The 13,281-nt window shown below is 46.7% G+C and overlaps 1 protein-coding gene across 1 annotated transcript; it reads right to left on the reverse strand.

Annotated features, from left to right (window-relative positions):
• Positions 1-274: 274 nt before the first annotated feature.
• Positions 275-10,664, reverse strand: LOC146300780 (immunoglobulin superfamily DCC subclass member 3). The gene is made up of 11 exons (XM_084669599.1): positions 10,361-10,664; positions 9,181-9,325; positions 8,916-9,049; positions 8,622-8,762; positions 8,337-8,495; positions 2,817-2,982; positions 2,383-2,633; positions 1,899-2,063; positions 1,408-1,596; positions 1,143-1,253; positions 275-408 (listed from the first exon to the last, which is right to left on the reverse strand). The coding sequence occupies exons 1-11, from the start codon at positions 10,590-10,592 to the stop codon at positions 275-277; spliced, it is 1,827 nt and encodes a 608-aa protein (XP_084525725.1). The 5' UTR covers positions 10,593-10,664.
• Positions 10,665-13,281: the final 2,617 nt, after the last annotated feature.

The following is a 13,281-nucleotide window of genomic DNA, read 5'->3' on the forward strand; positions in this document are numbered from 1 at the left end:
CAAACTGTAGCTCGAAATCTCAAAAAGAAAAAACTACAGTATACTATGGCAGTATACCATTGCCCAATGCATGACAAGATTTCCCAGCCAATGCAAATATATAAGAGTTGTAAATAAAGCAATTTACACATATATACATACACACAAGGGGTTGCTAGGACTTTTCTCAATAGAATCCAGTATATATTGTATATGGGTTTCTTATTGGGGGAAAATGTCACTATAAAAGGCTAGGAGATTGTAACTGCCAGAAGGTGCTGTATGTGACCAACGTTTACCTGCGTCTGTAACCAAACATGAGGAAGAGAACACAGAAGATGATGCAGGCCATGCTGATGTGGATGCCGACCACAATACCCGTCATGGAAGCATCCGTGCTCTGCCCGCAGTTACAGGGCGCCTGACCACCTGTTCATACACACACATACACACACACACGCACGCACACAGGCACGCACGCACACACGGGGATAGGTTAAGCTTTTTCAAGGGTACTTTGAGAACACAGTGCAATGCAACACAATTGATCTCCAGTGTAGATGCTTGTAGAACACACCCGCAAACCCAAGCACACACACATTGCAAACATATGTCCTCCGATGAGACCAATAATGCATTTGCATTTGTAGATAATCCAGTATAGAGTATAAAGCCAATCATTCTCTCCAGACACTGGCTCTGTGCATAATGGCACTGAAGTAGTTTCCCATTTCAACTATCAACCTTCCAATTGTACCGCATAGCACACCCCCACCCCTGCCTACGCTCCTGTGCTACGGTGGTTTCAAACTACGACTGGCGCTCAGCAGACAAACACTTATTGTAATGAGGCGTGTTTGGAATAAGCGGACATAAAAACACATTCTCTCTCTGTGAAGCATGTCCTTGAGGTCCTGTCTCAGACACACACCACAGCTGTGCAGACACACGCTGAGACAAGCAGGAGAATAACGAGCTGGAGAGGGAATGTGTGTACTCCCTGACTGCCTCACACTGGCCAGAGCAGCACACCATCTGTGTGCTGCTCTGCTCCGTATTGCCTCCTAGTGAGAAAATGATGCATTGCAAGTCAACGAGGAACCAGCATGCTGTGTGGTCAGGATTCTAGTGAACGACTGTAGTTTTCTGGGTCTTACCGCCACCGTTCTTGGCGCTGGTACCACTCTCAGCCAGTGAGACCAAACGCTTGTTGGCTGAACCATCCCCGTTCCCGTTGAAGGCCACCAACTGGATCTCGTACACAGCAGCAGGTTCTGAACCAGGAAATTGATCATTAAAAGTGAGTAAATAACAGCACAATGAATGGTTATAGTTACGGTTAGGACAACGTTACTTATAATAACTTACTTTCAGTGCTTTCATTTCTGAAAAAGATGAGGAGCATGTAAAAGAACTGTTGTGACAAACCTAGGTGGGAGATGGTGTGGGTGTTGATGTGGCCGGGAAAGACTTCCTGCCCCTGGAAATCGGGCTGGGGGACCTCGCGGTAAGCCAGCTTGAACCCTTCCACCTTGCCAGGCTTACTGGGCAGCTCCCAGAACACCTGCATGGCTGTCTTGTTCAGAACCTTGGTGAAAAAACTAGGGGAACTGGGAACTGTGAGGAGAAAGAGGGAGCCAGAAAGAGATAGAGGGAGGTAGAAATAGAGAGTGAGGATAAGTGAATTAACATCTAAATACTTTGATACTTCTGGGAGACAGAAAACTGTGAAAAAGCAGTTTGTTTCCACATGCATAAGCATTAAGCATATTTAAGGGGGAGAAAGAGAGAAATAAAAGACAGATAAAGGTGACTTAGATTTGAAAATAGAGATGGAAAATAACTTTTTGTTTGAAAATGTTCATTATTTCTCCTGTCCAAATGTAATCACATTCTCGGTAACATGAAAAGTGACTTACCGCCCCCTAGTGTTGTGGAAATGACAGTGCTGGACTGCTGACTGGCACCCAAGGGGGAGTAAGCCTTGAGGTAGATGGAGTAGGTGGTGGCAGGCTCCAGATTAGCAAACTCATGCTGGAAGGTGGTCTTACTGACAGCCTCCTGCAGCTCTCGGCTGTCTGGCTCTGAATGTGAGGAAGAAATTGTGTCAGCGGTAGAGTTCACAACAACAGAGATAACAACAACAAAAATCCCAGCAATTATGTATGACAAAGTTTAAAATATTCTTATGATCTTAGACAGACCATGTTCGTAACAATCGCACAGTTTAGGAATTGGAGCGCACACATTGCAGTGATATATTATCTTGTAACATCATCCGCTTTATACCTGTTAACAACAATCCTAAGAAGCCCCAATCTACCGCCATGGTCTGCCATCACTGTTTTGTGGCAATTCAGTAAATCATAGTCAACGAGATAACGCAAGCAAGCGTCTCCTCACCTCCCAGCATGCGGATGTGCAGCACGTAGCCGATGATGCCGTCGGTAACCTCGGGGGAGGGCTGAGCCCAGCTCAGCTGCAGGCTGGTGGAGGACAGGGGCGTGGCCTTCAGGTCCTCGGGTGCCTCGGGCAGCTCGGTTGACTGGGTGATGGCCAGGCGGGCGCTGGCCTGGTTGGTGCCAGCGCTGTTCTCGGCGATGCACTGGTAAATGGCCTCGTCCTCTGAGGTGATGCGTGTCACCGCCAGAGTGCTGCAGGGGGAGGTAGAGGGAGTTGAAGAGGAAAGTTCATTGAGTGAATGAGCAATGACACTTGGTGGTGTTCTATCGGGAATTGTTCCGTCTTTACAATCCAACAAACGGTCTACGTGAAGTCACGGTTCCATAATCCTGTACTGCAGCTCATGCACAAGGAAGCAGCTAGGATGTATGCACCTGTTGTTGTTGGTGAGCTTGACGTTAACACCGGGCGTCAGGATCTTGCCGTTCTTCAGCCAGATGAGGTGCGGCTCAGGGACGCCCTGGGCGGTGCAGGTGAACACAGCGCTGGCCCCTGCTGGCCTGGAGACAGACTGCGGCCACTGCAGGAACTCAGGAGGAGCTGGTGAGGAAGAGGGAGAGTGATTTCCTCCCGTTTCCTTGGCTTTTACCAACCTGGCTTTTCATTGATTAGTATTTTAAGAATCATCTAATGAAACCATAGTATTGTTCGAACGTGACTTCGAAACAAATGTTACACCGAGGGCACAGAGGATGAATGTGAAGACACACATGTTTATGTACACATGCGGAGGCTGACAGAGTGGCGATATAGTTTCTAAGTTGTAACTCAAATTTGGAGCCTAAAGAGCAGTGATTGCTTGCCACATGGGGCTGCCTCCCACTTCCTTCTCCTTTGCTGTCTCCTGTCTCCTGTAGTTACTAGGAGTGTCCAGTGGAGGGCAGCACTGGTGTGCTAGCATTGAACTTGACACCAAGACCATGACCATGCTGAGTGACGGAGAGAAAATGAATTTTACTTTGTAAGATGTACAACTGTCTGCTCAGGTTTTTCATTTCCCAGTGGAATTGAAAAAGTGTAACACCAAACTTATTTTAAACCTCCTCTGCAATACATCCATAGTCTAAATGGCACATGTGCGTATACAATGGACCTCAGGTATTGTGAGTAGGGCTGCGCCACTCCATTTAGTTGGGTCTATGGAGTGGGTTCAATGAGTATATGTTTGTGGAGTACGTTCATGTTTTGCTCAGTTGAACCAAGAACAAAAGCCAAACGACAAGCACTGACTCCCAGCATTGGAACAACAACACACAGCCGTGTTCTGGGGTCCGACGTAGACCAGAACGAGGCATATGCCTAAAAAACAAGTTCATGACCCGTGACAGCCGCGTCTCGTCCCCAAATTAAAGCGACACCCCTCTTCAGGCCCTCTCAGCAGTGACCGTGTAAGGGGACGGAGAAGGGGGACAGATGCGGTCTCGCCACCACCCTGCCCTCATATGGGACACAATAGCACGTCTGCGTCGCGAAAAACCTGCGCCCGCCCCCCTTCCCTCCCCCCCGCACCCATCCGCTCCTCTCAGCATCTCATTAGTCTAACGTCACCCCCCCCCACCACCCTCCTCTCTCACTCTCGTAAAAATGAGCTCGCTCACAAACCCATTGTGATGTCTCTGAGAAGAGTCCAAGGAGAGATTGAGGGGGGGGAGGTTCCAGGGGCCAAAGGGCAGGGGGCACGGGAGGGAGTGGGGGGGGGGAGCGGAGGAGGGGTGTCCAAGGAGGAGCCCGTGTGAAAAGGGGAGCCATTAATCAATCGCAGGCATGGATTTTATTTCTCGATGGGCCCGTGGGGGCCTCAATCTCTTTCATTAACAGGAGAGGAAAAATAAAAGCCCTGTAAAAGATTTAAAGGGAGTAGCCCTACGCCCTGAAATACAGCTTTGGTTCCTCACAGACTTATGCCTAGTCACTGCTGTGGTTTGGAACGCTTCACAAGCTAGTTTAGGGAGACTGATATGGCCATAAATGTGTCAGGGGTACTATATCTTTGCAATAACCACACCTTGCAGTAGCAGTATTTTCAGGCCATCAAAACAGTTACTGGGACTAAACTAGATCTTAAATTCTTAAATACAGGGCCTTTGGTAAGTTGAAGCAGTCGGTATGGACAGTCTGACAACTGCCACTCTCCACAGTAACAGACACCAGCCACCCCCTTATACCTAAAGTGACAGTGAAAGAGTGAAACAGTGTGTACATTTCACTTCAACCACAAGCAGTTTGGAGAGCTCAAATTGAGTCGAGTAAACCACTTAATGGCGGTTGTGTGTGTGTGTGAGAGAGCCTTGGTGACAGGGTCATTGTCATTGTCACTGTGTTTGCAGATGGAGCCCCCCAGCTGTCCCAGGACTAGCCCACCGAGGAGGGGTGGGGTAGATAGGGGTAGGGTGCAGGTTCACCCTCTCGTGGGAGTGAATAGGTCTAGGGTGTGTGTGTTTGTGTGGTTGGTAGGTAGGCCCGGCAATCAATCTACCCCTAACAACCCCCTTTCTGTACTCCCCATGAGCTGGAAAGCACTTTACACTTGAACTTGGGAGAGACAATTTATCAAGAGTAGATGGCTAGTCAGACAAACACAAACCCAAGTTGTTTTTCCAAACGGGTTGGTGTTTCTCATTTTGCTCAATAAAGCAGCAGGAGAGAGCTGAGGTAAAACGCTGTTCTGAGTTTGTCATTCTCTTTAGCTTCTTCTCTGTGGCCCTGGTTTCTTTGACAACGGTTCTTCCCCACTGGCTCTAAAAGGTCCCAATGCTCCTTAGCTTCTGTTTGAAACCAGAACCGAACACATCTGACGCAGAAAAATCAAGATTTTTATACGTAGTTCATCAGGTGTATCTGGGATGTACTGAGAATACATACTACTATAAAAGCGTAAAACACAGATGTGAATGCAATTTCTTCTATTGTACAGAACTTTTATAAATGTTCTAATTGCAGTGGTGTACAATCATCAGTGATTGTTTGGACTTGTCAAAGGCAGGTTCTCAAATAATGCGTGTTCATCAAGCTATAGTGAATTTATCTTCCTGTCAAATGGACTGTAGCACTGCACATCCTATTGTATCATAGCACAACAGCCATCCCCTTCACTCTAAAGCATGTGGTCTTCCAAGCTCTGTCGTGAGAACCACCCCACACCCAGGTTGGAATCCTATTCCACATGAATTGCCCCGACCTCACAAAACCATATGCACAATATATGCACATAATATTCAAATGTGTGAATGAGCAATGACTCCCTGCACTCCCTATGCATGAGGATGACGACCAAAAGCCATGGGAATGGCCCCGTTCTTAAAGACCACCCTTAGAACTAAGCTGTTGTGTACACACAATGCCCGCCGTGTCCCATTGTCATTCCTCAGCCTCCTCCTTGTCCCCCCCTGCCACTCAGTGTCCCCTAAACCTGGCCTTCCCTCTGTCTGTCACTAGCAGCTGGGACAGAGACAAGTGTCCCCACAGGGCAGCATGCACACGTATGTGTGTGTGTCTCACGTTTCAATCAAGGTTTGTCAATCAAAGCCTACAGCCTCCAGCTTCAAAGCAGAGCAGTGCTAGTTTGCCATGGCTGCATCGCAGCCTCTTCTGCTCGCTGCCTCCGTAACTCAACGCCCCACCCCCCAACCTCTCTCACGCATCATTTCCGGGGGGGTCTGTTGGGAGAGGGGTCAGGGGTGGGAGGTCAAGGGTGATCCTTCACTCTGACACAATTATTCTGCTTCTCCCCAACCCGTCTCTCCTTCTCAGCTAGTGTTGTCTGTTTTACTTGGCTACTCAGATGTCTTTGAATTTTAACAATGTTTTATGAATAAAAAATCACCACATTTTCTTTTTCATTCTTTTTTTCCACCCATGTGTTTCCCTGGTTTTATCCAGCCTATGTTACTACATCTTTTACTTCAATCTCACTTCTTTCCCTTGCAATGTAAAGTACACCACATATATATATATATATATATATCAATGTACAAGTATGCTATAACTCTTATTGTATGTGTATATGAGATACTTGACTATAATGTTCAAAATAATTCTTTCTCTTTGGAAATTTCCCTTACAGATGGTGGCTAACCATTGTCTGAGCCTTGTCTACATCCGTCCAAGTCACTTTGTACTCCATCCTTCCCTTCCCTCCCCACCCCCTAACCCCCACCCCCTAACCCCATCCCAAGGCCACAAATGAGGTTGAGGAGAGGGGACAGATAAGGGTTAGGGGGTGGCCAGACGCGACCATGGAGATGAGGCCATCCTGCGATATGCACTAGCAAGCCCAGATTGACCCTAGATTTGACTGCCAACATAATGACAAAGGGTGCAGAGAAGCAGTGACTGGTCAAGTTCAAGTAGAGTTAGTGAACTTCTGAGATCCTGTGATGGACTGACACAGATGGTGTATGGAGGACAGAAGGATATGGAGGGCAGGGTCACACACATATTTACTACACACTTCAAATTCACATATTAAATATAAGTATAATAGGTTCATAGCATTTTTTGTAAGATAAAATATTTACTTTTCAAATCTGCATTGTAATCAACTTCAATCTTCCAGACATAAACTATAGTCCGTAGTTTCTATAAATAATCAGAATCCCATAAAGCGAGGCTGTAAACAAATAGTAATTTGTGTTGGACTTTTTGTTTATATCAAAGGGGGGGGGGGGGGGAGTGGTCAAGTGAGCACCTTTGTCCTGTTTCCAAAGTCAATCAATAAATGAATGAATATATTAGAGCACCAAGCCAGATCGTGATGGAGATAGAATGGATGTATAGGCAGGTATTGATTGAGCAGGGTGGAGGGAACTGTAATCAACCAGATGTTGAGAGCCTGAAGCCGTTAAGTCCTGGAGCAAACACACTTAAGCATGTTCACTCAATGTGTGTTCAGAGAAATAGGGCACAGATGTTATCAATACAAATGATTATTCTGTACATGTAAATACGTTGCTTTGCGCACTATAACAGAATTAGAACGTTATGCATGTAGGGTTATGTTTTTGCCCCTTTGCAGTGAGAGTGTATCTGATTTCAAACATTGGTCGAACAAACAAAGCCAAAGAATTGTCTCCTTTGTCATGATGCGAAAAGGCAGATCAATTGTCGAATATCTTTGAATGGAATGAGGCTGGGGTTTTGAAACTACAAACGCCGCTAAGTCCATCATCCATATCCAGTGGGGCCCTCAATATGATATCCAGATCACATTAGAAAATGGCCAGTAGCAGGTTAGAAAGCCCAAAGGCCCAATCTGAACTGAGGTCAGAGGTGACTAGAGCAGGGGGATGGGTCCAGCTCACTCTGGAGGTCATGGTCAAATCCAGCAAAGGTTAACACAGTCCGACCTCCTCCCACACAAAAAAAAACTCTATCCACCTGCCACACACGCACACACAACCTAGATCCTCCTCCTCATTACTTACATCTCTCCTCCCTCCCATCCCCCATCTCTCTCTCACACAGACACACAGGGTGAGTATTAGGTGCTCCCTTGAGGGACCCTGGGTCAGGGAGATGGTCTATGGAGGTGGATGGGGAGGTGGGTGGTTGACTGCTTTGCTTCAGTGGGGGCTGGGAATAAGTGTTAGATGGAATATGCTGGACAAAGCTTTGTCATAGCTGCCCTGAATTGTGTGTTGTGTATGTATGTGTGTAGTGTAGGAGTAGACCACTAGATGTATTTTCAAAAGACAAGTTCCCAATTAACAGCAACAAAAACAACGACAAACAAGGAAGGACTAGTAATCTAGTCCTCTTAATCTGGCCTAGTGATCCATGTGAAGTGTCAAGTGGTATCCATGCTAAACGCATCTAAAATGTGATCAAGCACAGCAGCACTTCTTACGAGTATACCTCGTGCATCTCTAGCTCATTTGAAGTGGTCGAAGCCTCACCTTGCACCACCAGTCTGCCCAGCGCCGTACGCCTCATCCTGGTTCCGGGGCGGTTGGCAGAGCACACGTACACGCCTGAATGCTGCAGGGTGGCATCGGAGATCATCAGGTTGCCCGTTCCGAGCACCTGGATGCCCTCCACCCCGATGGAGCGTCCATCTACGATCGGGAACGAAGGAGGAGGGAGAGCAACATGTCATTGAGGAGAGTGTGAGAGGAACGCATCCGTCGGGACAGAAAGGGATTTATCGGATGCATCGGATGACAAGAATGTTAAGTGTTTACCCAGGCGACTCCAGGATACGATGGGTCTTGGGTTGCCAGTGGCAATGCACTCCAAGATGGCGGTCTGGTGAATGGTAATGGTCAGGTTCTGTGGACCTGACAGGATCACAGGCTCCTTGTAGATCCTAGGGGCTGCCACTGACAGGGGGGAAGAAAGCAAGAGAGAGAGAGAGAGCGACAGCAAAAGAGAGACAAAGAAAGAGAGAGAGCGCCATAATGATAAAGGTCAGATTCTGCCACTTGAAAAGATTTGAGGACAATTTCGGATGGTCCAGCCACACAGAAACACTGTCTTACCAGTGACCGTCAACTGAGCCTCGTGACTGTAGCGTGTGTTAGCGATGTTGATGGCAACACAGCGGTACACGCCACTGTCTTGTCGCCTCACTCCAGTGATCTGCAGGATTCCATAAGGGAGGAGGGTGTACCTAGGTCCAACAGAAAGGGGTCAGATATTACATGGAACGGTTGCTCTTGAATGAATGTGGAATATACATTTGTGGATAAGGACAGTGTGTGTGTGTGTGTATGAGTGTGTGTGTGTGTGTGTGTGTGTTACCTCTCGTCGTCAGTGTTCAGGGTAGTTCGGTTTCTCTCCCAGGTGATGTTAGCCTCTGGGATGCCATTCACCACGCAGGCCAACCTGGCGACTCCACCCTCATCCACTATCATCGACTCTGGGTGTGTGTGGAATTTAGGGAGAGCTGTTTGTGTAAGAAAGAGAGACAAAAGGAAGAAGAGACACAGAGAGATAGGGTAAACAGAAGGGAGGAGTGCATTGGAGAATGAGAATTATAAAATGTTTCTTTCATAACATATGTGACTATTTTTTTTTTCTTTTTTCATTTTCAATGTCCAAACACTGAAAAAATTGATCTCCCTTGAGACCTCTCTCTGATTGGCTTTGAGGAATAGCCAAACAACCAGGCCAATTTCACAATCAATACCGATCATTACGAAAGTGGGGGCATTCTTCTTAAATGAAATTGTATCACCATGGTAACCCATTCGGCTCAAAGGCAGCACCACCAATCCTCACTAGGGCTATAATTCCAACGCTTTACCCATAACCCCCTGCCCTGCACCCCGCCCCCTAACAACACATGCTCGTTGGCCACTTCTGGTTTTATTTGGCCAGAGGGAGGGGTCAGGGGCATGAGTGAGGGAAAGGTCGTTCACTCAGAGGGGGGTTTGGGGAAAAGAGAGGCAGGGGCTGAGGCTATTAATGTCCAATCCCAACTCGGGGGCTGGAGACACTAGATAAAGGGGGCCAGTGGTGGGGTAAAACCGTCAGGTGTGATTTAAATGCACCCTGGACAGTGTTGAATAAAACCCATACTGTACACCAACACATAAAAAGGGATTGACCAGCATGGGAGCTAGTTTTACAGGGGAGATGAATTGCCCACCTCAGTGTGGAGCTGGTGACATAAAAAAGGACAGGACACATTATGTAGTTTCCATGTCTGTTGGTTCCACAACCATCTTTAACGACCAGCCTTTTCTGATTTGTGTTTTGTATGTAGAGTGGTTTGTAAGGGTAGTATTGAAATGAATCCTTCAAGAGTTCAGTCTGATAAAGGACAACTTTAGGGCTTTGGGTAAAGAACACGTTTGCCAAGATTTACATTTGACTGAAAACACGCAAATACTTATCCTATTTTTACATCCTCATCGTGGATGCATTCGTCATTCCATTTGTGTATACAAATTGGTTTGTGAGTGTGTATACCACTTACATGCCAGCTGCACCCGTGCCTTGCGGCTGATCAGCATGCCGTAGCGGTTCTGGGCGGCGCAGTCGTACTCGCCGGCGTCTGTCTCATTGCTCTCCCTCCTCTTGGAGAAGTTCTTGATCAGAAGCGTCCCATTGGCCAGCACGCTCGCCTTCAGGCCTGTGGGCACGGGCCGGCCGTTACGGCGCCAGGTCACCGAGATTGGCCCCTCGCCTTCCACCTGGCAGTCCAGCATCAAGGGACGGTCTCGCACGGCGATCACATCATTCGGCTCCTGCAGGAAGGCCAGCTCAGAAGCTCCACCCAGAACTGGAAAATAGAGAGAGAGAGAGAGAGAGAGAGAGAGAGAGAGAGAGAGAGAGAGAGAGAGAGAGAGAGAGAGAGAGAGAGAGAGAGAGAGAGAGAGAGAGAGAGAGAGAGGTCAAATTGAGAGGTGTGCTCACTTTGGTAAATCCTCAGATTACACATGGTGATGGTGAGGGTGATGATGATGAGGAAGAAGAGTGAGAGAGGGGGAGATGCATACTCACAAAGATTTTAAGAGCCGGTGATCCTCGGACTGAAGTCACCGATGATGACGATGATGATGAGGATGGTGATGACGATGATAAAGTGTTGATGGAGTAGACAAATGTCTTGGAGGAGCAATCATTCACAGGAGACAGAGGTGATGTTTGATACAAAAATGAGATACCCCCAAGGATAACAGCACATTTACTGCTATTGCAACAGTGACCACAGCACAGAAGAGTTATTGCAAGAGAAAAAAACACACTCTAAAACAGTGTGGTCAAAGACTGTTGTGAATCAACTCACAGTCAATCAGACATAACTTTTCGCAGATGCTTTAACGATCCCAGAAACGAAGACTCTTAAAAAAAACAGACTCAAATCAACGTTATGACCTTCCACCAAACTACAAATCAAAGAGTGATTCCAGAACACTCCATGCAGGGGGCCAGAGAGATGTGTTTTCCACATCCATGGGCTGGCTTTACGATATGAACTGGTGCTAAGTAACAGTGCTGCTGCAGCTACACAGCACTAACCTCAAATATATTAGAACAAGGCTGAGGTGATGGTCCTGGCTCATAAATGCTGAGAGGACTCCATTTTATGACAATCACTCCTCGTTAAGGTGAGGTAGGAGGTGACAGGGATCATGTTCAAAGATGGCCAATGGGGACAAGGAAGAACGCTGATGTCACTGACATAAATGGTCCTTCTCCTCCATCAATGACAGTTAACAAGATGAGTTTCCTGTCTTGCAATGTCTTAAATCACTTGTGTGGCAATAGATTGCCTGGATAGTTAGCAGGTTTAGTAGCTTGACATACAGGAAACATTCATGTTAAGTATATATGGTCTTGTAGGGCTGGGTGTCAACCTGCCCCCACCTCTCATATGCTAAAATCTGGAGTTGCTTGACAGGGTCTCAACTTGATGGGTCTCACACCCCATTGTGTAACTTACTGTAGCATTGCTAGTCATATGTTGAGAAGTAAGAATCAAGATTTGGTATGATTGGTTGTTTTTGTGTATAAAAGGAATTGCGAAGTATTGTTCTGTGGATTCTTGATCTCTTGAGACCTTCTCCCAGGCTCTGGCTTGTCCTTGTACTCCTTGTCCATCCTCACATCTTGCTTTTCTATCTTCTTGTAATTGATTTCATTCATTTGCAAAGTTATTAATTGTATTTCATTTAACCGTCCTTAGACCATTCTTGCTCAGATTTAACCCATATGGTCAAATACCTGGAATTCTATTGGTATTGGTATTATGTGGTTCATGCTAATACACTGTTCAGTTTCCCATCTTCCTTTAAACCATAGGGGAATTCGCTTTGTTTGTTTGGCCAATATTTAACACCCTACAATGTTATTACACTGTTCAGTTTCCCATCTTCCTTTAAATCATAGGGGAATTAGTTTAGATTGTTTGTCCAAAATGTAACCCCCTCCAGTCTTTTAAATACATTAATAAAAAAGACTGTTGAAACCCATGTAAAACAAAGCCTTCAGTATTTTACCTCAGAGGTGAGGTGAATGTTTAGGAAAAAAATCCTACACGACGAAAAAGGGGTTCCCAAAACCAAGACATTCATAAGATTTTTATTGTTACTATATTCATGATCTCCTTTTTTCTGCAATGAATCAGTAGGCCAACTGAACTGCATCAAGTAAAACACCTGGCATGATCCCAAAATGGCAAGAAGCCAACACCTTATTTCGTTGAGATTCCTATACTTTGGTGACCAACAAAGGGCTTGGATCACAACCCACTCACCTCTGGTGTGTTGGACAAACTCCAGGCCCTCGTTCCCTTCATAACACCTTAATTACAGCTGAATAGCAGGGTCGTTAATGAAGGATTAACAGGGGAGTAAGGGTGTGTGTGGGATTCATCCTTGGCTGGGTTTTTACAGGCTGCAGGGGAGAAATCGCACACTGATAAATGGGGAGTTTCATTGAGGGAGTGCGGACAGCGTGAAACCCTAACTCTTCCCCTACAATGACGATGGATGAAAAGTGGGAGTCGCTCCCTCAGCGGAGAGCAGCCCACACTGTGAGCACTGGTGACAGCTTCATTCTCCAGCAGAAACACTGTGTGTGTGTGTAGGGAGAGTCATCAGAGTGAAAAAAGTGAGAAACAAGGGCGCAGAGGGAGGGGACGGGCCAAAGCCAGGCTGTGGAGGAGTCTGCCTGGGGTAGAGTTTTCTGAGGGGTGAACTTGCACTTGACTTTGCTCTGACTTGATTGATAGCTCTGTTAGTTAGCTACCCCTCTCACACCAACACCCCTATACCCACCCCACCACCATTCTTCTTTTCACAATGCCCCCCCCCCCCCCCCCCACAAACCTCACCCCCCCCAGAACACACAATTCATCCCCCCAAAACTGCTTCCCACAATAGAAGTGAATGC

The sequence above is a fragment of the Hypomesus nipponensis genome, chromosome 2 (genome assembly GCF_054491055.1).
Source record: "Hypomesus nipponensis isolate SF chromosome 2, ASM5449105v1, whole genome shotgun sequence".
In the NCBI taxonomy this organism is placed as follows: Eukaryota; Metazoa; Chordata; class Actinopteri; order Osmeriformes; family Osmeridae; genus Hypomesus; species Hypomesus nipponensis.

Excerpts from the sequence above, each read along its gene's own strand:
- LOC146300780 (XM_084669599.1), bottom strand. The coding sequence starts at position 10,592 with ATGCTGGACTGCCAGGTGGAAGGCGAGGGGCCAATCTCGGTGACCTGG. Across the intron at positions 1,597-1,898 it reads TTCCACAACACTAGGGGGCG|TTCCCAGTTCCCCTAGTTTT; the intron begins GTAAGTCACTTT and ends TTCTCCTCACAG. Across the intron at positions 1,254-1,407 it reads CCACACCATCTCCCACCTAG|AACCTGCTGCTGTGTACGAG; the intron begins GTTTGTCACAAC and ends TTCCTGGTTCAG.